The sequence below is a fragment of the Artibeus jamaicensis genome, unplaced genomic scaffold (assembly GCF_021234435.1).
Source record: "Artibeus jamaicensis isolate MK-2021 breed Jamaican fruit bat unplaced genomic scaffold, CSHL_Jam_final contig_387, whole genome shotgun sequence".
Lineage (NCBI taxonomy): Eukaryota > Metazoa > Chordata > Mammalia > Chiroptera > Phyllostomidae > Artibeus > Artibeus jamaicensis.
This window is the reverse complement of record NW_026521812.1, coordinates 16,444,478-16,471,810: the sequence shown is the minus strand read 5'-3', so window position 1 is coordinate 16,471,810 and position 27,333 is coordinate 16,444,478. Positions and strand designations below refer to the sequence as shown.

The 27,333-nt window shown below is 35.1% G+C and overlaps 1 protein-coding gene across 1 annotated transcript in view; it reads left to right on the top strand.

The window, feature by feature from the left end:
- RFX6 (regulatory factor X6) overlaps positions 1-27,333 on the top strand; it is a 53,023-nt gene that overhangs the window by 12,746 nt on the left and 12,944 nt on the right. Inside the window, exons 5-10 of the mRNA XM_037158127.2 lie at positions 3,714-3,791; positions 4,929-4,956; positions 20,441-20,548; positions 22,837-22,914; positions 23,004-23,117; positions 26,007-26,056. Coding sequence (XP_037014022.2) covers positions 3,714-3,791; positions 4,929-4,956; positions 20,441-20,548; positions 22,837-22,914; positions 23,004-23,117; positions 26,007-26,056 — 456 coding nt within the window. The remainder of the gene's footprint in view (positions 1-3,713; positions 3,792-4,928; positions 4,957-20,440; positions 20,549-22,836; positions 22,915-23,003; positions 23,118-26,006; positions 26,057-27,333) is intronic.

The window sequence follows — 27,333 nt, the reverse complement described above, 5'->3', positions numbered from 1 at the left end:
TGTAAAGCAAATCACAACCGTTTTGAATCTCTGCCCTTAAATGGAGAAATCGCTTTACTTGCTGGCTGCTGTAGAAATTTGAGACAGCTCTTTGCATGTAACAAGTGCTCAGTAAGAAGTATCCATTTCTGTTACCTCCTAACACCCTCTTCCCTTTTGGCACGTACTAATATGTTGTTGCAGTTTAGTGTATGCTTTTCCCTCCTCAAGACTGTCCAGTCTTCCAGGGCAGAGACCTTCCTCCCCCTCTCTTTGAATCCTCAGCACCTGGCACATAGCAAGCACTGAATATATGTCTAAAGAAAGGGAGAGCTCACTCTTTCACTGGTCCCCTATCTCCTGGCTCGTTTATAAGATTGCATTAATGGAACGTGCTCAACTGTACCAAGATAGCTAAATCATGGGGTATTGCTAATGAGTAAAGCACATGCTTTTCCTTTGTAGACTGAAATGTAGCTGACCAAATTCCTTCCTCCTCTGTCAGTGTGTGTCTGGTTACAGAGTCATTTACATTTGACCTACGAATAAAATACATTACTTGAAAAGGACACTTTTATTTTGGTAGAAATAAAATCTTGGCTCTGAATGTAGGTGGAGGCATCAAGTACATCTCATTTAAAAAATATTCCGCCCTAATCATTGGAAGGGAAGAGATAAAATAATAAGGTCATTTTATTAAAATAAAGAACAAATGAATTCTGTAAGAAAAATATCCTTTTCTTAAAAATCATGTGTAAGAAAAAAATTATAAATCTGTGTTAGTCAGTATTTATTGGGTCCTAAAGGTTATTGCAGTTTTTTACAAAAAGTGATCATCAGGTGATTTTAAAAAGTGGAAGAAAACCTGTGTCTCAGGCTTGGCCTGCGTGGTCACTGTCCCGTGACTGGCAGGTGCTCTGGTTCAGGAAGCCATGGACTAAGGTGAACTTCAGAGCATTCGTGTTCCTGACCTGATTTTTCATGCTTGTTTTTCCATCTCTCTATTAACAACTACACAGCGGTCAGGAAACAGCGTGGCCTTTAACATTTGTTAAACTCATGGCCATTCCTTGACTTATGATTTTTGTCTGCCACGTGTCAAGGCGATGTATTTTAACCCAGTCTGCGTGGCAAGCCACTTGTCCATGGTATAATATATTTTACATGTTGAAAAAAGTAGACAAGAAATAAGATAGTTCTAATAAAAGATTATCAACTTTTAAAGCAAATGGCTAAAATGTAGTTATTTAAACTATAGTATCTTATAACAAATAGCACACTTTGCATAAGAACATAAAATTACCATATTCTGTATTTTTATTATAATAGAATTCCCTGTTCTCAAGCATTTCTTGCTTTATTTCTTCTAACGTAAAGACATTTCTTTTGCTATCTGAGTTCTAAAATCTAAAATATTAATATTTATTTCAGACTCTTGGTTCATTAACTAATTCTAATATACTTGGCTAAAGAGCATCTAAATCTGCTCAGTTATTCATGGTTTTGGGATATTTCCTTTATCTATTTCTATGCATATAGCTGCCTTTGGTGAAGTCTTAAAGACAAGTTTCCTCTTTTCATTTCTAATTAGAGACAAATTGGTGCAGTACTTTGGCATTTCCATAAGTTTCATGTTTTCTCGCTTTCTCCTGTGCTCCAATATCCCCTAGAGGTTGTTCTTCCTCACCTACCCGAGGACCATTTTCTGTTCTGCAAAAACTGAGCAGCTGCGAGCCTCTTCTGTTCAGGGTAACAGGCTTCAATTGTCCTTCTACCAAAATTGAGGACTTGAAAACTTGTTTCTAGCCTGCCAGCAGCATAAAAATGCCTTCCTTTACCTTGAACACTCTCTGTTACTGCTTCTCAGATATAATAGCTCTTTCTGAAAACATTTACTACAATATATGTAATTTTTTCATATTTAGAAACTCCTGTCTGTCTCAAATGTCCCAGGGTCACTGGAGGCAACCCTCCACCACAGCACTGCCCTCAGGACCCAGTGGGACAGCGTCTGGGCCTCACCCTTCAGGGCCCTGCTATGGCCCCCCTGCAGCTGATCCTCTCTGCAGAGGATAAGGAGTCCGTGGCCCTAGTGAATGTGTCCATCCACAGAGCACTTCCCTCTTCTAACGCACATTCCAGGTCGCTGGGGCTGGAGTAGTCCCTGCTCAGTCAGCCTCCGGTCTGCCTCCTGGGCCTACGTGGGGCTTTTTCTCATTCTTTCTCAAAAGAGCGTTCGGCTTCCCCAGTATGCACAAAGCAGAGAAATGGCCAGGGGGCAGCTGTTTGCATGGTGCCTGTGTGGATGGATCCTGGCTGTGGAGGCTTCGGTGTTCACAAGGGGCCCCTCACAGTGAACAATGGAGGGCAGGGGCCGAGAAGAGAATGGGGTCGAGGGTGGTCCTTCCCCACCACTGTGTTCCCACACAGAACTCCTGGGGTCTAAGAATTCTAAGTTCGAACAACACACCAAAACATGCAGTTAAATAGTCAAGATAGGAGGACAGTGACATGTAATTTGTTAGCTTGTCTTACATATTTTAAATATTTGGATACATGATATTCAGGCCTCTGTTGTACTCTCATCCCAGGCTTTGAAAACATTTAGAGGTGGGATTGCTCCACCAAGTATCTTTTTTTTATTGTTGAGGTCAGGAAAGGGGCCTTGGAACATAGAGCTTTCTGTCCATATTCAATTCAGATGGTGATGCTAAGAAATGACATTTTAAATATGCTTACATTGGAATCCCTTTATTGTCTTTTAGTTTATCCCTTCTCTGATCTTAGATGAATGCCAGTTGAAATGGTAGGTGACCCAGTAGGCAGTGGTGCAGCCTGGGGAGAGAGGGGGGTGAAAGCAGACACTGGCAGGCTTGGCCGCCCTCCCTGAATACCCACCACACAATCTTTGTAGTTTTGTGCCTGGATGCGTAATATGTTAGCAGTCTGCAGTGTTGGAGAAAATGCTACAGCATAAGACCAGATGAGATCCTATAGTTACCTGTGGCTCAGGATTTACAGGCATATTAATGACAAATTATTTATATACATTCTATGATTTATATTTCCATTGATTCAGGACATAGTTTGCTCCCATCCCCCTCCCATTATTGCACAAAAGTTTGAAGTGAAAATGACAGGGAATTGGGCTTCTCATTCTACATGAGGAAAACACTTTCAAAGGGTCACATACTTCACACATATTCCTATGCATGATATCTATGTCTTCTTCACATGTAATGTCATGCTATTTTCTCTGATAGATACAATACAAAGGAACCCTGCTATTTTCTTCTTTAACGGACTAAATTCAAATTGAATAGAGCCATTTGCAAGTAGATACAATCTGTATAATTAGAGCCAGCGCCTACATTTACAAGTTTAAGTGCCTACAGTTAAATGCCTACAATTACATTTTTTTTTTTGCTTTGAAACCTATCATTTTAGGGGTTTTGCTGTTTCTTCTATTTTTATCAAGTCAAGAGCCAGAATATATTTATTTAATATATTTTTAATATATCAATATATGTTTAATATATATTTAAAACATAATAGGATTAGTGACCCTCAAAGAGGGATTTAGCCTATTTAAGATTCAGCTATTTGGAAAAAATCAGGAAAGGAAGGGGATCGGTGGGCTGCAGTTCTTGCCCATGTTTGCTTCAGTTATACTTTAGTATCTGGCCCTCAGAACCCCTGCAGTAACACAGAGCTGGCCCCTGTCTTTGCTCTAGGTATCATTACTACGGGATTGGCATCAAGGAAAGCAGCGCATATTACCACTCCGTCTACTCTGGAAAGGGCCTGACAAGGTACGGTCCGGCTCTCCTCCAAACACGCTCTCTGCATTTCTTCCAGTATGCATGATAGCTACTGAATAGAAGGACTCACTGATTTTTCTTTTAAAATGTTTTATTTTAAGCATCAGACCCTAATTTCAACTTTGTATGGATGTCTACAGCGATAGAGTCCAGATTGCTGTACAGTGTATATAATTTTCAATCATTAATGACAACTTAAAAGTGAAACAGGTGTTTCAGACGGATGAAAAGGAAAAACCAGGGAAGCCAAATTGGCTTCCTTAATATTTACTCATAAGGCTGAATTTGTTTCCAGGCTGAATTTGGTAAAGATAAAGGCAGGAATTGTCCATGCATTTTTCTTTTCCTACTAGACAACCTGTTTTAAATATCTGCATGCTGACCAGTACCTTATGCAGATGAAAAGTTTATAGCTGTAAAATCATCTCTAATCACCCAGATGCCCTTACTGCCAGCTTACCTTAGTAAGATAAAGCTACTGACCTTTCTGAGTCTCCTTGAAGAGACAAACGCAAATGAATATAGAGAACACATTGCTCTAATCTTCCATTAGCTGTCAGGGGGAGGTCATTCACAAGTAAAGTGACATTCTGTGGAACCTGTGATATATGCAACTGTTATTTTTTTTTAATTCTAGAGCTCTGAATAATTAAATTGACATCTGAGATCGCCTTGATGACTTATCAAGAATTGCTCTTAGTGCCCAAAGAATAAATTGTTTTTGAAAGTAAAGTGTCCTGTGGGAGGAAAATAAATTTAGTCACCTGAGCCATACTGAGGTGAACCCACGTATTACAAAGAATGTAACGGAAGCTCACTAGCCACTGCCCATTGTAAAGAGCAAACGTGGCCCGAACACAGACATGTACTACCAAATATTTTTGCTGGCTTCAAATCTTACCAGACTTCCCTAAGTTTTCTTAATTTTACTTTTCCTTAATAGATTTATTTTTTTAGTAAGTTGAGAGAGATACTTGGATCCCTTTGAACATCAAATAAACCTCCCCAGATTTATTTCACTAATCATGGTGTAAATTACTATTTTGTAGGTTGTCTGTATCTCCTTGAGAGCTATAAGTGTATTTATGTATATATTTTTAACTAATGGAAAATGTATTTCTTCTTAAGGTTTTCTGGAAGCAAACTGAAGAATGAGGTAAGAATTACTTTCATTTCTTCTATTTTGTGTGTGCTATAATACATATTACAAACTGAACAGTAAGTATTAATCACCTTTGTTGTAAAATATGGAAATAAATGTTATTTATTAGGAACCCCTAGAATGATTGAGGACTTCAGACTGAGCTAAGTTATATTTGGGGCAGCTAATGGTTCTTTACACAGACCTACTGAACAACTTCCAATTAGCTTAGGAGAGATAATTCTTGAACTATCCTTACCTCATATCAGATATTTTAGTGATTGCAAAAAAAAAAGGCCATTATTGATCCAAGAAATTTCCATTTAAATATAAACAGCATGCCTAATGCTGAGGACAAGGAAAGAATTGATATTTGGGATATACCTGTTTGGACGAAACCTTTAATAGTTACCAAGAAGCCCAAATGTTATGTTGTGGTTGGTTTTGATGTTATGGTTTGTTTTAGCCACTGTGTGTATATTAGTCACTTTGCCGATCTCATCTACAACAGGGACGGGTGTGGGTGGTGGAGGTGGGAGCTGGTAGAAAGGGTACATTATACCCCTGACTCCTCTTCCCTAGCCCCCAGTCAAATCACAGATCAGCAAAGAGACTTTATCTAAATGAGACTACCATTAGGGACTGCATGGCTAATTAGGCACATGATAAGGGCTTCATTATCCTCGAGTTAACTAATCATTAAAAAGAGGTGCCACAGAACAAAGGGCACATGACAATGTGTTGTGCAGTAAATCTGGACCCAAGGTAAATTGTGACTCCATTAGTTTGGTGAAATGATGCAAACATATATTATCTTAAGAAATAATATAAAGCCCCAATCCTCTGAAATGACCAATTTCTTTCCACTGATGTTTCTAATGCAGTTAATGGCTAACTACCTAATGAAATCCTCTAGATTGCTCTTTTTATCAATGAAGTAATAGCTCTTTATTAGATGAACAATTATGAAAGTGCAAAAATATTGACTTAGAAATATACTTCAGTTGGACTGAAGTTTGTCAGCAGGGGATTTAAGTAACTTCTCTCAGGTGTTTTTTCTGCCACTGCGGTGGAGCTGGGGGTATCAGCTGGTACGGCCTGTGCATGGCAAGCCTTGCTGTACACAAGAAAGGAAACTGTCTCTCCCGTCTGCATCCTCAGAAGAGTGCGCTACAAATTCAGGTGCAGGTTTTGTCATGAAAGTTAAAATAAATTATTGCATTTAGGCCATATAGCCTGTTTTTCTAAAGATGCCTGACATAATAATAGAATGTCTATTACTATGATGGCTAAAGAAGTTAGCACAATTAAGGACTTTTGGAAGGCCCAGGACTACTCCAGATGCTTCTTAAAATCGTAATAGAATATTTTTTTAACAAAGTTGAAATAAAAAGTATTTTGTGGTCAGAGCGACCAACCATCATAGTTTTCTCAGGACCCGAGACCTTCAGTGTAAGCTTGAGCGTTTTTGGTCCTTGGAATATCAATAACTATGAGATACAGAAAATGAGTGTTAACATGTATAGTTTATAGCTAAGGAAACTGAGGCTAAGGGATGCATTTACTTTTTAAAAAAAATCTGAGTAAAGTTTTATTTTTTAAAACTCGTGATCAAGATATTAATCACAGGATATATGTAGTTAATAGAAACTAGGGAACGAAATAGTGAGTAGATAGATTTGACCCTTTACAGTGTAGCAGAAAAATATATCTTAAATAATTATAAGTAATTATGAAGGGTGTCATAGTAGTTAACCTAGTTTAAGTGGTTAATGACATTTACTACAGGAAGTGACATTTAAGGAGAGAACTGTAATGAAAAAATACAGTAAAGATTAAAAACTTTTAGAAAGGAGAGAACTGATAATAAGTGGGAATGTGGAGGAGGAGAGCAGTAAGGGGAGAGAGAGGAAGAGTGGTCCAGACAGATGGAATAGCGTAGGTTAGGGTTTCTCAGCCTTGGTATTATTTACATTTGCGGCCACATAATTCAGTTGTGGGGGATGTTCTGTGCATTGTAGGATGTTTATAAGGTAGGACCTTATAAAACTTAAATTGTAGGAAGCAGCAGAAATGCAAAATATTTAGGAGCCATCACAGTAAAAGATGCATACTACCTGTTTAAAAATGCAGCTATAAAAGAAAATTTGAAAGGAAAAGGCATGTGGCATGTCTGAATAGGAATGCTAGTTATTATAAAGGTGCCGAGTCTTCCTATATTAATTTAAGCATTTAATACTCTAATAAAAATGTCATTGGGTAATTAATTTTTTGAAATGATGAAAATAGCTATGGACTTGATCCAGAAAAACAGAAAGTAAAAGATTTGTCTGGTAGGTATTTGTTATAGTATCATGACACTCCAATGATGAGTCAACTAGAGCTACAACAAATTTACAGCAGAGATAAGATACCTGAAAAAGACCCTAGTAGATGTGAGAATTTAGCATATGATCAAGGAGACATTTCAAGTGAGGAAGGAAGAAGATATTTTTCAATGAATTGCCTTAAGTTTTTTTTTCTGGAGGAAGATGGAGTACAATATAGATAAGTAAAAAATTTCAGGGCATAATGTTATAAAAATGAACAATTTGGGGAAAATTTTCTATATCTCATCTTTTATGAATTTCATATAAATTACTGTGTATACAAAGAATAATTAGAAGGAAACATATGTATCTACTTCATTTCTAGGTGAGGAATGACTTTCTAAGTATAAAAAAATTAAGAGATTTCAAAGGAAAAAAGAAAACAAATCAAAAACTTCTTTGTATCAAAAGTACCATATACAAAATTTGAAGAAAAAAGAAATACTGGGGAAATACTTTCTGCTAAGATAATGATGGGTTGGTATCTCTACTACATGAAGAAAATCTATCAGTTTATAAGAAAAATATGAAGACCACACTGAATAGTAAAAGATGTGAATAGACACTACACATAGGACCAATCAATGTGTGAAAAATGGATTACAATAGATAGAAAGTTAAGTAACATTTTCAATGATAAAATTATGAAGTATTAAGGAATCGTTATGATGCTGGTGAAAGTATGCTGAGATGAGCTCTCTCATATCCTGCTGATTAGACAGAACCAAGTTTCTCAAAAATAGTTGCAAGATCTGTGTCATTTTTAAAGTGCTTATACACTTTCTGCCACTAATTTTACTTTTGCATGAATCTCACATAAAGCAATAATAGAAAATGTGGACAAAATGTCATGCGCAAAATTGTTATTGGCTACAGTGAAAAACTGTGTGCAACCTAAATGTCTAATAATAAGGAAATGGTTATATAACTTATAGAACTTTTTGGGAAAAAACACTGTATCACATATGTGGACTTCCAGCCAAGATGGAGGCATAGGTAGAAACACTGTGCTTCCTTGCACAACCAAGTTTAAAGACAATAAAGTTTTAGTAACAAAAACACAACCAAAACACAGAAAATTGAACTTTACAGAAGTCCGACAACAACGAACCCTTCAGCCAGACTGGTAAGAGGGGCGGAGCCAGCGACTGGCAGAGCAGGGTTGCACAGGAAAACTTGGCCAGACCAACCCAGGCTCAGGTGGCGGTTGGCAGATCCCAGGTGTGGGGTTGCAATGGGCAGACCCAGTGAGGGTGCAAGGCAGCAGGCTGACCGCGGTCACACATTCATATACAGATAAACCAGACGAAGGAGCAAGCAGTGAGACAGACCTCGCAGGACCTAGTGGCGGGAAGCAGCAGAGGGGACCACTATTGCCCCTCTTTGACCCCGCCCCCACATACAGTGTAACAACCCAGCAACTGGGTCGCCCCGCCCTGGTGAACACCTAGGGCTCTGCCCCTCATACATAACAGGCGCAAGCAGACCAAAACATTATGGCTCAAGAAGAACTCAAAGTCCCAGAGCGAATAACTCTAAGTGACGAAGAAATAGCCAAACTTTCAGATGCACAGTTCAAAACACTGGTGATCAGGATGCTCACAGAAGTGGTTAATTTTAGTCACAAATTAGAGAAACAAGTAAAGGCTAAAGTAATTGAAATGAAGGGAAATGCACAAGAAACCAATAGTGATGGAAAGGACTCTGGGACTCAAATCAAGGGAGTGGACCAGAAGGAAAAAAAATGACCAAACAGAAAAGAAAATTCTTGTTTTTGAAACAAGAATTCAAAAAAAGGAGGAGAGGCTTAGGAAACTTCAGGACATGTTTAAATGTTTCAACATCCGAATTATAGGGGTACCAGAAGGGGAAGGGGAAGAGCGACAAGTGGAAAACTTATTTGAATAAATAATAAAGGAGAAGTTCCCCAATCTGGCAGAGGAAATAGACTTCTAGGAAATCCAGGCAGCTCAGAGAGTCCCAGAGAAGTTGCACCCAAGAAGGAACACACCAAGTCACATCATGATTATACTAGCCAAGATTAAAATGAAGGAGAGAATCCTAGAAGCAGCAAGAGATAAGGAGACAGTCACCTACAAAGGAGTTCCCATCAGACTGTCAGCTGATTTCTCAAAAGAGACCTTCCAGGCAAGAAGGGTCTGGAAAGGTATATTCCAAGTCATGAAATCCAAAGACCTATAACCAAGATTGATCTATCCAGCAAAGCTTTCATTTAGAATGGAAGGGCAGATAAAGTGCTTCTCAGATAAGATCAAGTTCAAGGAGTTCATCATCACCAAGCCCTTATTATATGAAATATTAAAGGGACTTATCTAAGAAAAAGAAGATAAAAATATGAACAGTGAAAGGACATCAAACTCACAGTTATTAACAACCACACCTAAAACAAAAGCAAACTAAGAGGACAGCTAGATCAGGTGCAGAACCATAGAAATGAAGATCACATGGAGGGTTAGCAACAGGGGAGTGGGAGGAGGAGAAGGGGGGAGAAGGTACAGAAAATAAGTAGCATAGATGGTAGGTAGAAAATAGGGGGGAAGGCAAGAATAGTATGGGAAATATAGAATCTAAAGAACTTGAGACATGTGCTCATAAACTAAAGGGGGGGAATGGTGGGGGAGGGGGTGTACAGGGTGGAGGGGAATGAAGGGGGGAAATAGAACAACTGTAATGGCATAATCAATAAAATATATTAAAAACACTCTATCATTTATTAACAGGCTTTTTTACCGACAGAGAAATAATATTTAGGAAGAAAAACAGGGCATGAGAGCAAATACACATATAATGGCTTCAAATATGTAAAATAAAATAATATTTAGATGTCACATGTGACAGAGGGTTAATATCTATAAATATGAAGTGCAGTATGGTAGCCTCTATGCACATGTGGCTATTAAGTATGTAAAGTATTCAGTTTCTCTGTCACATTGGCTACATTTCAAGCATTCAATAGTCATATGTAGCTAATGATTATTGTATTAGACCATGCAGATATAGAAGAACATTATGTTCATCACAGAAATTTCCATAGAACAGTACTGTTTTGGAATATGTAAAGTATTCAACTCCAAAATATAAAGACAATTCAATATAAATATAGCAAAGTATATGAACAGGCAATTAACACAGGATGAAAAAGAATGACTAATATATAATGTTGTTCATGGCACCCATTCTGACTGACCAGATTTCATAACATATGGTCAGTAAATATTTTGAATACCATTTCCACCAATAAACATATAAAAAGTGCTCAATCTAAACTTTCAATGAGAGAAATTCAAATTAAAACCCGTAGTAATTATTTAACTATTATTGGAATAATAACAATTAAAAAGTCTAAAAATATGTTTTCAAGAATGTGGAGAAAAGGAACTCTCATACTGTTAGTAGGATGGACAAGAACTAGTAATATTGAAGGTGTGCACACCTTATAAATGCATTCCTAGAGAAACCTTCACACTGCACAAGGAGGCATGTAGGAAGATGTTCATAAGAGTATTGTTTATAATCTCAGAATGTTGGAAAATAAGTGTCCATTATGATATAACAGGAAAATGTATTTTACATATATTTATACAAGAGAATGCTGACCTTACTTGGAAATGAGTGAACTGCAGCTGTAAGAATCACATTAGAATCATGTCAAAAACCTGAAGTTTAGTGAAAAAAGCTCACTGAATTTAGAATAATACATACTTTATGGTACCATTTTTAAAGCAATAATACTTATTGCTTAAAAATATTTATATACGAAGTAAATGTTTAGAGGTTTGAATAGGAATGATAATAACCAAATCCAGAATATTAATTATTTCTTGTGAGGAAGGAAGGGAAAGAAGTTATGGAGAACTACAGAGCTGGTTTCATATTTCAAATGTCTAATGTCTTAAGATGGTGAATTCATGGGTATTTATTACTTTTTATCTATATTTTTTAAAAGTTTTAAATAGTTTATAATATAAAAGCAAACAAAATCAACAACATAAGAGCAAGACATAAAAGGAAAATGGACGGTAATAGTAGTTAACAGTCAGTAGTATGAATTTTAATAGTTTCAATTTTTTAATTCAGAAATGCAGTGGTTCAAATATCAATTTGTTTTAACTAGCTAAAGTACTGATTTGCCATTATTTCTCAAGAAAAAAGTCCCTTGATTTCAGATGTTCAACCAGGAAGTTTCCCTGATAGTGTGAGTTACCTTCTCTTCACATCAGCCATTCATGGCTAGTTCAACAACTTTGTACCAAGGTAAACAACAAATCCTGCCTTCTTGGTGTATGCTCTTCAAATATTTGTAGAACCTTATCATGCTCTCTTGTAGTCATCACTTAGCCAAACTGTGCAGCTGAACTCCTTTAATCTTTCCCCATAAATCAGACCCTCTTGCCTTCTAATCATACTGTTTCTTTTCCATAGGTTCCTTCTTATTTTCTTTTGGAAATAAGATTTTTAATAGTTTACTCAAGAGTACTGAAGTCATTGGTTGCCAACCCCCCCAAAACAAGCAACCCCCCCCAAGACGTCTGTAGCTGGCCTATGATCTAGTATCTCCTAGCTAGTACAGTTAAAATAGAAAATGTATTATTGGCATCAGAATGATTATATTTTATTTTTTCCCCACTGTATCAATCCTTCCTTTTTTCCGTTACATGTTCTGGCAGATGTTATTATTTGATTTATAGCAGCTTTGTGTACAATTGTTAATATATTCAAACAAATTAAAATGTAAACACTTTTTCTTGAGCACTCTTGCCTCTTGTCAATATTCTACACATTTGTTAACTTCTGTTACACAGAAGTATTATTTATCATCTGAGGGCTTTAAATAAGCATTAAAATAAAACATATTTTGTTTCTTAATATGTGTTTCCTTAACACTGAATTTTTATTGGGAAATGTATTATTTATAACACACACACACACACACACACACAATTTACAAATAAGCATTAGCTAAAAAGCGAAGAGCGACATCATAGCTGAAAAGAGAGAAGTCCTCTGTGTGTCCCCTTTCAGACCCTTCCTTGTCCCTGAGGAGCAGAAGTTTCTGCTGTTCAGAATTTGGTCTTAATCACTCCTTTGTTTTTCCTTCAAGTCCATCACTTTTTAATAAATTCCTAAACATGTGGTGACGACTGCATAACAGTATGAATGTACTTAATTTCAGTGAGCTGCATACTTAAAAATGATCAAGATAGTAAATTTTATGTATTGTTTATTATTGCCCAGTTTATTATTATCACAAATATATTGTTTATTATTTACCATACATAGAAATGGGTTCATTTTTTTCTGTGACTTTCTGGTTTCATTCAACATTAGGTTTTGTGATTCATCAGTGTTAATATATGTAATTCTAGTACTATTATTTATACTTCTGTATAGTGTTATATTGTATAAAAATGCTGTATCACAATGCATTCATTTCTTTCATTGTTGATTTCATTTTTTGGTAGAAAAACAATATTGTTGTGAACATTTCTCAAGTGCACAGATGCAGGAGTGGAATTGTGGATCTTAGGATGTGCTCATGTTGATTCTACTAGTTAAATAAAGTCAAGTTGTTTTCTAAAATGGCTGTATCAACTTATATCTCTTCAGCTGTGTGACATTCCTTGGTCTTCACATTCTCAGAAACACTTGGCATTGAATGACATTTTAGTTTTTGCCAGTTCAATAAATGTAAAATGTTATCTATGGTTTTCATTTAAAAATTGATTTTGATAACTATACAAAACATGAGTTTGAAGTCCTTTTTTGGGTTTTTATTGGCCAATTCTCTTCTGTGAAATATTTGTTCAGATCACATAATTTTTCTATTTAAAAATTTTGATTCTTAGATTTTAAAAATATTCTGGATACCAGTATCCTATAGGTTATGTCTTGTAAATAACTTCTACCTGTTGGTGGCCTGACTCAGCATTCTATACAGTGTTTTGAGGAAAGTAATTGAAACATTTCATGGCTAGTGTTTTTTTTGTGTATTTGTGTGTTAAATTCTGTGTTTATTTCAGATCATAAATATATTTTCTTATATAGTCTTCCAAAAGTATAAAGTTGCTCTTAACACTTAAGTTCTTATTTCCTCTGTCATTTTTCCTATTTTCTTACTGTGCAAAAATACACACAACAAAAAATTTACTATCTTAATCATTTTGACATATACACTTAAGGGGTACTAAGTGCATTCATACTGTTGTACAGCCATCACTATTACCCATTAACTCTTACTCTAACAAAATGGAAACTCTGTAGTCATTAAACATTAATTCCCCATCTTCCCTTTTCCCAGCCCCTGAAAACCAAGATTCTATTTTCTGTCTCTGTCATTGTGACTACTCTAGGCACTTCATATAAGTAGAATCACACAGTGTTTTTATGTTTGTGATGGGCTTATTTTATTTAGCATAATATCCTTGAGGTTCAAGGTTCATCCATGTTACAGCATACATTAGACTTCTTCCTTTTTAAAGCCGAGTAATATTTCATCGTGTGTGTGTGTTTAAAATGTGGGACTTTATATATATATGCGTGTGTGTGTGTGTGTGTGTGTGTGTACACATCCCACATTTTACTTTTTCATTCGTCAGTGAACATCTAGTTTGCTTTCATGGCTTAGCTATTATGAATTGTGTTCCTATGAACATAGGAACATAATCTCTGTTCATAAAAACATGAACAAATATATCTTTGAGATCCCACTTTTACTTTTTTTAAGTGTATACTTTTGGGTATATTTCAACAAATACTAATACTATTTTTAATTTTTTAAGAACTTCCATACTATTTAACACACCAGCTATACCATTTTTATATTTCCATCAGTAGTCTACAAGAGTTCCAATTTCTCTACATCTTCACTAACACTTGTTAGTTCTGTGTTTTTAATTCTGTCCTAATAAGTGGGAAGTGATATCTAGTTGTGGTTTTGATTAGCATTTATCTAAGTATTAGTAATGTTGAATATCTTTTCATGTGCCTATTGACTATGAATATATCTTTTTTTGAAAAATGTCTATTCAAGTCTTTTGTCCATTTTTAGATAGGTTTGTTTGTTTTTATTGTTGTTGAGTTTTAGGAATTCTCTATATATTGTATTTATTAATCCTTTATCAAATGTGATTTGTAAATATCTTCTCTTATTCCATGGACTGTCTTTTTGTTCTGTTGATAGTGTTCTTTGATGCAGAAATGTTTTAAATGTTTATAAAGTCAGTTTGTCTATATACCTTTTGTTGCCTATTCCTTTGACATCATATCTAAGACATCATTTGTCAAATCAAATGTTACGAAAGTTTTGCTCTATATTTTCTTCTAAGAGTTTTATACTTTTAGGTCTTATAATCATGTCTTTGATCAATTTTCTTAATTTTTGTCTGTGGTGCTAGGTAAAAGTCTATCTTCAGTCTTTTACATGTGGATATCCAGTTTCCCAGCACCATTTGTTGAAAATAATATCCTTTTCCCATTGGATGTTCTTGACACCCTTGGTGAACTTCATTTAACAACATATGTGAGGGTTTATTTCTGGGCTCTCTATTCTGTTCCATTGATCTATTTGTTTGTCTTTATGCCATTACCATTGTGGTTTTGTAGTAAGTTTTTTAAAAATATTTTATTTATTTTTAGAAAGAGGGGATGGGAAGGAGAAAGAGTGGGAGAGAAACATCAATGTGTGGTTGCCTCTCATGTGTCCCTTAGTGGGGACCTGTCCTGCAACCCAGGCATGTGCCCTGACTGGGAATCAAACCCGCGACCCTTTGCTTCACAGGCCTGTGCTCAATCCACTGAGCTACACCAGCCAGGGCTGTAGTAAGTTTTAAAATCAGGAAGTGTGGTGCCTTCAACCTTGTTCTCTTTATATATTGTTTTGGCTATTGGGAGTCCCTTGAGTTTCCATTTGAATTATAGAATAATTTTTCTATCTTTATAAAATGCCATTGGGATATTGATAAAGATTGCATTGAGTCTGTGGGTCACTTTGGTTAGTATTCACATCTTGACATTATTAAATCTTTTCATTTATGAACATAGGATATTGTTCCAGTTTTTTGTGTCTCCTTTAATTTTGTTTTCTAGTATTTTGCAGCTTTCAGTTCATAAGTCTTTTACCTCATTGGTTAAGTTTATTTCTAAGTATTTTATTCTTCTTCATGTAATTGTAAATGGAGTTGCTTTTTTCATTTGCTTTTTGAATTGTTCATTGTTAGTGTAAAGAAATAGAACTGATTTTGGGAGGGTTGGTTTTGTATCCTGCAACTTTACTGAATTTGTTTATTCTAATAGCTGTATTTGTGGTATCTTCAGGGTTTTCTATGTAAAAAAACATGTTTTTATGAACAGAGATAATCCTACGCCTATCTTCCCAATATGAATGTCTTTTATTTCCTTTTCTTGCTTAATTGGTCTTGCTACAACTTGCTCTATGCTGAACAGAAGTGGCAAGATTGGGCATTCTTGCCTTGTTTTGCATCTCAGCAGAAAAATCTTTTAGTCTTTCACTATCAAATATAACTTAGCAATAGTTATATCATATATGGTCATTTGGGGGTGTAGTTTCCTTCTATTCTTATAGTTTGTTAAGTATTTTTTATCATGTCTGGTTAGTCTCTAGTATTGACATCTTTAAGTGTTATTGCAGAGTTATTTCTTCCTTTAATTTTGTTAATTTTTGCTTCATGTGTTCTGATGGGCTGTCATCAGGTGTGTAAATGCTTTCATTGTTACATCTTCTTGCTGTATTGAACCTTTTATTAAGATATAGTGTCCTTCTTTGCCTCATAATGTTTTGTAATTTAAAGTCTACTTGATCTGATATTACTGTAGCCATTTTTTTGGTTACTATTTGAATGAAATATCTTTTTCCACCTTTTCCCTTTTAACCTATTTCTGTATTTATATCTAAACTGAGTTTATTATAGGCAGCACGTAAATGGATTGTTTTTTTTACATTCTGCTTTTTTTGATTGGAGGAATTAATTCATGTATATTTAAAGCAATTATTGAAAAGGAGTGACTTCTTTCTGTCATTTTGCTGTTTGTTTTCTATATGCCTTATCACTACTCTTTTTTTAGTGTGTGTTTAGTTGATTTTTTGTAATGAAATATTTTAATTTTTTTGCCATTTACTCTGGTGTATATTCTACAACTCTGCTCCTTTTGGTTACCACAAGATTACTTTTAATATCTTAAAGATGTAACACTAATTTGAATCTGTACCAGCTTAACTACAATAAGATACATTCTGCTCTATTATAGTTCTGTCTTCACCCCTTAGTTGTGAATATTACAAAATTACTTTATAAACTGTTTGTTTAAAATATACACTAGTAGTTGTTTTTTAAAAAATAATTTATTAGTCTCTTAAATTATGTGGAAAACAGAATGTGGAGTCACAAACCAAAGTTACAGTAATGTTAGTTTATAGTAATATTTGTTTTTTAAAAATATATTAGTGTCTTAAATCATATAAAAACAGAAAGTGGAGTTACAACTATTATTATAATGGTAGCTTTTATAATTGCACAGGTATTTACCTTTACTGAGATCTTTATTTCTTCATATGATTTCAGATTACAGTTTACTGTTCTTTTATTTTAATATGCAGGAGGCATTTTAAACCCTTTAGCATTTTTGCAGGATAGGTCAAATAGCTAAAAACTTGTTCAGCTATTGTTTATCTGTGAATGTCCTGTGTGTGTGTGTGTGTGTGTGTGTGTGTGCAAATGACTTAATTTCCCCCTTACTTTTGAAAAATAGTGTTGCCAGATATAGGTTTTTTGGTTGACAGTTTATTTCTCTTAGTACTTGAAATATTTTAGCCTACAAAGTTTCTACTAAGAAATCTACTAATCTTGTTGAGGATCCCTTGTATGTAATGAGCGCCTTCTTTTTTTCTGCTTTCAGGATTTTCTCTTTGTTTATTGAAAGTTTGATTTTAATGTGTCTCAGTGTGGATCTCTGAGTCCATCTCACTTAAAGTTTGTTGATCTTGAATGTTTATATTCATATCTTTCATCAAACTTGGAAAGTTTTCAGCCATTATTTCTTCAAATACTTTCCCCATCCTGCTCCACCTTCTGGGATTATTACAATGTGTATGCTTGTCTGCTTGTATCTTACAGCTTCTTTGGATTCTGTTTACCTTTTTCATTTTTAAAATTTTTGTTCTTCAGACTTGATAATTTCAATTGTCCTTGCTTATAGTTCACTAATTTTTTCTTCTGCTTACTCAAATCTGCCTTTTAATTCCTCTGATAAATTTTTCATTTCAGTTACTGTACTTTTCAGTTCTAGAATTTCTTTTTGTTTTTTTAGGTTTTCTAACCCTTTATTGATATTTCTAATTTGTTCATACATCATTTAACTTTATCCACACCTTCCCTTGTTCTTTAAATACTGACCTGACTTTAAGACAGCTGTTTTAAAGTTTTTGTCTAGTTGGTCTGCCATATGGTTTTTGTTGGTGATAGTTTCTTTGGTTAGTTTTTTTCCCCTTTGAATGTGCTATATTTTCCTGTTTATTTGTGTGCCTTGTAGCTTTTTTGTTAAAAACATTTGACTCTAATAATACAGTGACTCTGGAAATCAGATTTTTCTTCCTCCCAAGGGCTTGCTTCTTGTTTTATTTATTTACTTTTAATCATTTTATTGTTGTTACAGTACAGTTGTCTGCATTTACCCCCCACCATTCCCTCCCACCCCAGCCATCCCTGCCTCCCTCCCCTGATTCCACGCCCTCCTTAGTTTTGTCCATGTGTTCTTTGTAGTTGTTCCTGCTGTTTGTTTTATTTTTTTATTGTGGTAGGCTGTCTCCATACCAACATCAGCCTGAGGTCTATTAGATCTTCTTAGGTATTTTCCAAGCCTGAACCTTATCTTGGATATAATTGGTGTTTTTAAAATTTCTCCCATAAATGCCGTTGCTTTCATATATCTCAGTCTTTTAATATCTAGTTTTCAAAAGAGGAGAAAAAATAAAAGGAAGAAAGAGGTACTGACCCTTTAAATCTCCTAGAAGTCACTTTATATGGGGTGGGAAGCAGTTCACTTGAAAAAATACTTGCTGCCTCTGTGTTTGCATCTCCATGATCAGAAGCAGCAATTAGTGGATGCAGTACATTTACACAATGGAATACTATGCAACTGTAAAAAGAAGAAACTCTTATCCATTGTGACAGTGTGGATGGAACTGGAGAGCATTATACAGTATCTCCCTAATCACACTTTCTTAACACTTGTTCCTTAATTTTAGCAATTGAATTGACTTAATATTGATCTCATTTGCTAACACTATTTAATTGTAACAACTTTTTGTACAGTTTGTTTTAGTTGTTCAGTATAATTAACCACATCAGTGGCAAATAATTCTAGTTTTGTTTCTTTTCAATGCTTAATCTTTCATTACTTTTTCTGGTCTTAATGTTCAATTAACTATTTACTCTAGTACAGTGTTGATTAAAAGAGGTGAGAGTGGATAACTTTATCTTATTTGTTATTTTTAAGAGAATGTTTCTGGTATTTTTCCATTGAGAATAATATTTATTGTAATTTTTGAAAGATATTCTTCAGTGAATGATTAAGGGAATTCCCTTCTATATTTGTAGCTTAGTTACAGAGAAGAAAGAATATGATTACACAATATATGGTATTTTCCTTTTAATGTAGTAAATTTAAATTCAACTTGGATATGACCATTCTTATATACTGCTAAATTTGGTATGCTAACATTTTGTTTGGTACTGTTTCAAGTATTATAATAAGCAATATTGGTCTAAAATATTTTCTTCTTTTTCCGTCCTTGTCTAGTTTTGGCATATGGTCTCAAATGAATTGGGAAATGTGTCTTCTTTTCTATTGTCTGGAGAAGTTTTTAAAGTTTGAAATTATCTGTTTTTTAAATGATGATAAAACTTAACTATAAATCTTTTATGCTGTTTTTATTTTCCTTGTGAAAAATTTTGATTACTAATTTTATTGTTTATTGAAATGAGAGTATTCTCAATCTCTAACTTAGATTTAATTTAATACAACACTATGTATTATCATTTTTTTGTTTATATTTCTCAGTCTCACTTTTCCCATCTCACAAATTACATCTTAGGATGAATAAACATTATTTTCTACTCAAGAGAAAAGCTATAAAAAGTAAAAATCTTTTTTAACATTAGGACTTAAGTGTATTATACTGTTTACTACATATTTGTTTTATATCTTGCTAAGCATTTTTTCTGGGAAATTAAAATCTTAATTTTTTACAACTTATTCTTTCCCCCTTTTTATTAACAGTATCATTCTTTGATAATCATAATCAATGATAATCGGTACTCATAAATGACAAATTCAAAGCATTGAAACCCTTTGAAGCACATCTTAAATTATTAAGGCTGATTAAACAGATTGAGTTAGGATCAACTGCTATTATATCAGTTTATGATACCTATGTAGTAGATATTTTAATTCACTTATTAAAAATGATTTAATCAAATTAATCTTTTTCTATCCGTACTTGAAACTAAAGGTTAACAAAACTAAAATCTAAAACCTGGTAGAGATTTGCTGTCTTCGGGAGATTTGAAAGAACAAACACCTGGACTTTGTGTGGGGAAAGGGTGAGGTGGGAAAGTCCAGAGTACTAGCTTGGGGATTAGGAGACTCAGGCTCTAATCAAAGTTCTACTGCTATTTATCTCTGAGACTGAATAAATAAATTAACTTATCTCACTTGCTTAAATTATAGATGAGGGCACTGGATTTGGCAATCCTTGATTCTCTTACAGTTAAAATAATCTCAATAGCTCTAAAAGTAGATCTTTCAAAATATATGCCTTTAACAGATGTGAATTAAAAGCTCTGAAAGTTGTGAAAACAAAAAGTTTCAAAATGGAAATCCTGACTATGAAATTTATCCTGACTATGAAACTTTACAGTTTAGAAACAATAATTCTGAAATATCTGGTTTATTCAGTTACACAATTTAAACAGTTTACCTAAATCTAATTTCTCATGGTTTGCAGGATGAAAAAGAATAAAATGTTATAGATTTCTATTTTATTAGAATTATTTGTTTTATAAAGACTTTCTTTTTATTTTCTTAAATTTTAGGGTGGCTTCACTCGTAAATATTCACTTAGCTCAAAGACTGGAACGCTTCTTCCAGAGTTCCCCAGTGCTCAACACCTTGTGTACCAAGGATGCATTTCTAAAGAAAAGGTATCAGTTAAAGCTACTTCTGTATTGATTTTCTGATATGTTGGTTCCATATCTCACTTTGCTAGGAATGTCATGCCACTCACAGGAAGCAGTCAGAAATCTGCATAATCAAACATAATCAACTGATTAATAGGGGGAAATGTTTACTAACGTAGATTAAACACTTTCCAATTAATTATTTACCATCTCCATGGTAGTACATAACCACAGAAATTAGTAAAAGAAACCTTACAAGACTAAAAACTATTTTTATTTAAAACTCAATATCAAGGAAGAGGACACTAGAATGTATCTATCACACATGGCATTTTTAGTCATAAACTTTATGTTTTTGATTAACATCATTTAATTTCTGTAAATAGTCATCAAGCACTTCTCTGGGAAAGAATCTATTCCTAGCTCTCAGGGGAGGAACCCAGCTGAATGCAGAAATGTACACTAGATGATTACAAAGCTTCTTTTCAATTCTAAAATTCTTGCTTCTCTTGCATTTTAAATTTTTTTGAAAGTTAAGGAAGGAGTTTTTCATGGTTTATAAATAATCCTCAATATGGTTTGTCAACACTTATGTAGTAAAATGTATGTCTAGATTTCCTTCCATTTCAGAACCTCTAAAGTCATTTTTGCAGTCCTACTAGCTGACTAATAGTAGCATCCATGATCAGATAGGGGCATAATTTCCATATTCTTCTATTAACTAGAGTTCACTCTTCATTAGCATTTGAGGAAAACACCTTTGATAGTATTTTATCAAGTCATTTTTGAGGTGCAAAGATGAAGGAATATGATGAACAAATGTCCAATTAAATATGTTAGAAATGGACTTTCTGTAGAAACCAGAAATAATAATAACATATCAATTAGAAATCATTGTTAAGTAGACATTCACAATAACTTCTGGAGTTCATTCTGATGACAGGCATACTCTCCTAGTTAAGAATAGTCAATGTATTGAAGGTTATTCTCAAATGTCAATTCCAGGCAAGTCTCCTAGAGTACGTCAACTTCCTGCTGTTCTCCTCTCCCATCATAGTTATCAGGATTATCACATCCTTTTTTTACCTTACAGATATAATGTGTGATATTGTGACTTCAGATTTCAGGTACTACAAGTTAATGATAAGACGTGCAGTTTGTGGGAAACCTGTAGAAATCAGTGACACCTCAGGGAACACAGTTGTTTGGGGAAGAGCATGGTTGAGTACCTTTGTGGAGAGGATTGCTTACATGCAAACATATAAAAATATTCACTGTGTAAATATACCTGTTGAGGTGGGGCACAGAGAGAGCAACAAAATAAAAAAGAGAGGTGACGAACATGTTCAATAGTTTCAGTTTCTCCACGAGTCTCCAAGGAATTCCTTATCTGTCAACTTGAAAAACCAGTCTGTGGATCATTTCTCATTCAGGTATCAAAGTGCTTATATAACCCCTGGTGTCTAAGTTCATTCCCTTTGGTCCCCATCATGAGCACCAGTGACTAACACTCACTTTGCCCCTTCAGGGCCCTGGGCCTTGCCTTTCACCTTCTTAGCCAGTAGCCAAGCTCCCCAGATAACCTGACAGTTTCTAGAAAGAAGGGTGGGGCTGCAGCTAAGCCTTTGCTTTCATCAGGCAGAAAGGGTGGAGATTGTCCAGTGAGAAGCTGACTCCAATGAGGGGTGCCAGCTGAAGCTGAGGGACCCGATTTCTGCCTCATCACACTGTCACTCAAGGCAGTCGCCCCGCCCCATCACAACCCCCTGACTCCACTGGGGATGAGCCTTGCCTCTGCTCCTGCCTTTTACAATGTGATGTCTATTCCTAGAAAGTTGAGCAAAATTATGTTTGAAAGAATGCCAAGTATGGTACAATAAAAACTTATTGTCCCAAGACTATGTAAATAGAAAATAAATGAAGTACTAATAGCAAGATTTAAAAAAATTGATGATTTGTGTATGAAAGAATACATTTTGACCACTTCTCCAGTCAAAGGTAATTTTCTTAGTAAGCAGGAAATCACAATGTTGCTTTGGCCTGAATGTCCCTGCACAATCACCTTTATCATTTTTTTATGGTACTGCATTTTAATTACACAATGCTTGCCTTTCTCTCTTAACAAGGCAGTAAGCTCCTTGAAATAAGAATTTTTTCCTTATTTTCAATTCCTCAGCATGGAGCACAATGCCTGGTTTGTGGCAGGACCTTAATAAGTGTGTGCTGAATAAAAAAACAAATGAATGAGTGAACAAATGAAGGCAGAGTTGAAAGGGTGCTGTGGCTAACTAAGCTTTTTCTTCCTTTACTAGGTTGATACTCTCATAATGATGTACAAAACTCACTGCCAGTGCATCCTGGACAATGCAATTAATGGAAACTTTGAAGAGGTAAGAGTGACAAAATGCTCTTTTTTGGCCTGTTCTTTATACGAGTCGAAGAAAAAACTTAATGTACATAATCTTTGCTTTGCAACTAGATCCAGCATTTCTTATTACACTTTTGGCAAGGGATGCCTGATCATCTTCTCCCCCTGCTTGAAAACCCTGTTATCATTGACATTTTCTGTGTGTGTGACTCAATTCTTTATAAGGTAAGTTATTTGGGCTCTCTTAAACATAAACTGTATATTTCTTTTGAGAGCATTCTTTCTAAATTTTTGCAATGTATTTTCACTAAATTCATTATTTCTGGCTGGCGAAACACCATTAATTATTTTTTCTAATGAGAAAGCAAGCAGTTTAATAATGTATATTTAATGGTGTATGTATTTTAATGTAAATTGGCATTAAGTAAATCAAAATCAATTTTATTTATAGCTAAGTATAATTCTAAATGTGACATTAATACATGAACACTTAGTTGATTTTTATTAACTCTTCAGCATGTTTTCAGATTAAATAACACAATTTTTAACAATATTAGTGCCTTGGGAAAAAGCAGAATTAAGCACTCTTACAGGATTAATAACTTAAAAATCTCTAGCTTTAATGCATAATGTCATTTCTGTCCTCAAACCAAATAAGAGTCCCCAAATGTCTACAGAAGGATCATCAAGACATCTTGAACAAAGACGAGAAGAGCTGGTTGGCCTTCTAGCCAAACATTTAGCAGAAAAGGGGGAGAGGCTAGTTCCCTGCAGTTTGCTGTCTAGTTAGAGGAGCAATAGTGTTCAAACTGAGGGAGAAAACTGTATTGAAATCTGGGTACTTTAAAGTGAGTTTGTCTACATTTACCTATTAAATTGTCACAAGATACAAGAGAAGCTTTCCTTTGGGGATTGACTTGGGGAAAAAAGGGTGGGGTTGGGTGGAGGCAAGGAAAGAGAGAAAAAGTAGGAACAAAACTGTAACCACATAAAAATAAAATTAAAATAAAAAAAATGAGCCCTGGCTGGCATAGCTCAGTGGATTGAGCGAGGGCCTGCGAACCAGAGTATCGGAGGACAGTAGGGAATGCTGGGGTGCAGGCCAGTCAGCAGGGGACTCTGAGAGGCAACCATACATGATATCACTCTACTTCGAAAAATAAATAAATAAAATATTTTAAAAAAATAAAATTAAAAAAATGAAATAATAAAAAATAGTCTGAGTTAGCAAGGAAACCCAAGCCAGAGCCTTGTTAAGCATTAAGGAAATGAAATCCTTCTAAGTTGGTTGCAGAGAAATGAAGCAGAAGCTACAGAAACTCAGTCCAGAAACAACTTTGCAGACCAAGAAGTGACAGGTGAACCCCAATGTTCATAGCGGTGTTATTTACAGTAGCCAAGTGCTAGAAACAGCCTACGTGCCCATCAATCAATGAGTGGCTAAAAAAAACTGTGGTCCATTTACACAATGGAATGCTATGCAGCAGAAAGAAAAAAGGAGCTCCTACCCTTCATGACAACATGGATGGAACTGGAGAGCGTTATGCTAAGTGAAATAAGCCAGGAGGTGAAAGACAAATATCACACGATCTCACCTATAGGTAGAACCTAATTAACAAAATAAACAAGCGAGCAAAATGGAGCCAGAGACATGGAAATAAAGAACAAACTGACAGTGACCAGATGGAAAATGGGAGAGGGGATGATGGGGAATATGGGGGAAGAAAAGAGAAGAGACAAGCGAAGGAACACGAATAGAGGACTCGTGGGCACAGATAGTGTGGCGGGGATGGGGTGGCAGAGAGCAATGGGGAAAAGGCAGGACAACTGTAACTGAACAACGATAAGTAAAATTAAAAGTAAAAAATAAAGAAGTGGCAGGTGGGCTTGAGGTTGAGTGCAAGAGTCCATATTTTCACCCTCTGTTCAGCTCTCCATCACTTTGAATGGGCGAGTGAATGCAGCACATTGTGTACTTTTAATTCAAGGCAAAAAAGGACAGTGGAAAGCATTGTCTCATTTTGGGGAGTTGAATAAGAGTATCATTACTTAGAGGGAAAAGAATGAGTTTGCACTAGCTGGTTGTTTGCAACATTTAAGACTTGAGAGAGTAACTGGGAAGGTGAAAAGGGTGGTTCCAAGTATGTCTCTAACAAAAGGCCCAGAGCTCATGCACACACATCACTGCCATCAGGATAAAGCTGCTTTGACTGTGATTCAGTGCCTCTGAGAATATCTGTTAAGCATCTTTCTCCCCCCTCAAGTGGTCTGTTTCTATGAGTTCAACATAAAGCCCCTGAGTTTAAGTACCTCTAAAAGAACTAAGTTTCTCTTCTTCACAGAGGACTCAGGGAGGCGTGGTGAGCACTGTAAGTGGAGCAGTGTAAGATGAGCTTCTCCTGGATCTTCATCTCCCCCTTCAGAAAGTGGTCCCAGCTTTCAGTCCCTGAAACTGTTCATAATTACTAGGCCAATCCATCGGGAACTACCGTACAGAGCATGGACAATGCTGTCTCTTGTTTTACTATCTCATACACATGGAATATGCATGTGCTTTGCTGATAGGCTACACAGGCCTTTGTAGGCTGAGTGTCTACCCACATTCTGAAATATCTTCTGTTGTAAACTTCTTGGTCCTCTTCTCCAGGCTGGCCCACTAAGTTGATTAGCCAGCCTAGTGGATCTGCACTGCTCCTGTTGTATCTGATTCCCAACCTCCTTTATGTATCACGGTTTTTCCTGAGCTGGAATCAGTCAGCACTACATAATTTTTTTGTGCTACTTTTCATCCTACCCATGTTTAGGGCCCAGTTTAGCCCTTTCTTTTCAGTAATTTTTCTGTTCTTATAATTATCTCTCTGTACCCAATAAGTGTCACATGCTTAATCGAGTAACTGCAGTGTTTTTAGATCTCCCCTTGCCCTGCCTTTTACGCACACAAACACACGTAATTCATAAATACATTCATTTTAGGAGAAAAAAAGTATAACTTTCAGAAATGAGTTAACTTGTTATTCTCTTGAAAGCTAGGAGTAAAAGTAATCCACAAATAATGTATCTTCTGTAGAAATCCTAAGTAAGTATTAATGTTAACTCTCTTTTGCTGTGGTTAAGGTTCTTACAGATGTACTCATTCCTGCAACAATGCAAGAAATGCCTGAAAGGTAAGTGCAGTGAATAAAATATAATAGTTTCCTAGTATAGGGTTTAACATTATACACTACATTAAAGGAAAACATTAAGTAGAAATTAATTCATTTACCAATATTAGTTTCTTTTAAATACCAATTTGCAGTCTTTAAACATCTAATTCGTGCTCTGAATCAGGCACATGGCACAGCAGAATGACTGTGTGTACTGAGTGTATGAAACATAGGGGATTTGGGGCTTTGCATAAATTATTTCACTTAGTTCCCACAATAAACCTAAAAAGAACTATGTATATATTCTTTCCTTAAGTTTACAAGTAATTCACGTTCGTTGTGGGGAATGAAGAATATGCATGTCCACATTTAAAAAAAATCACTCATAATCTCACTACATTCTTAATGTCTTAGTTATTATCTCACAGACTGTTTTCTGGGAATAACTGTAAATATGTACATTTTATAAAGTGAAACCATAGTATACATACTATGGCAGTATACTGTGAAAACTTTTTCATATCAACAATAGAGATCAACATTATCTTTTTAAATGGTTTCATAGCATCTGAATAACACTATACTTTACTGAAACAATTTCTTATCAATTAGAGCTTTTTGAACAAAATTCTGAATAGCTATTATGATCCTAAATTCACAAATGAGGAGTCAGGAACAGAAAGAAGTTAGCTTATTTATTATCTTATATTTATATAATTTATTTGCTTAGGTTTTTATCTACAGGCAGCTTATTAGTAAGAAGCTGAGCCTATATTTTAATCAAAGTCTATTTAACTCCAAACTGCCTACTCTTTTTCCAGTGCCACATCTCTGTCCTCAACTTACATACCACCTCAAATATATTTAAATCTGTTTTACTGAGGTACCTATAAAAGGTACATAAATAACTGATTTTTAAAATTTTATGTGTTCTCATAGTATAAGCACAACCAACACTTGCAATTTTAGTGACTGCCATGATGAAGTAACTGGTTGAACTAAAGCCAACCTGCTAACATTTGCAATTTTAAGGCAGGTTCCTCTAATCAGCACATTTTTGATAATTTATCCCACAGTTATATTTGGAATAATAATGTGTTACTAGAAATTAATATTAAATACCTGAAATTATGTTATGGTTCCAATGTGATGGACTCTCAAGAATCTGTGCAAAGTCAAGTGCGCACTTACATTTTCCCATAAATGTAATGGGAAATTACATTTTCCCATTTTCTCAATAAATATTTTGTAGAAAATGATTGAATCTGTTAATATTGATAATAATTATTTATTGAACA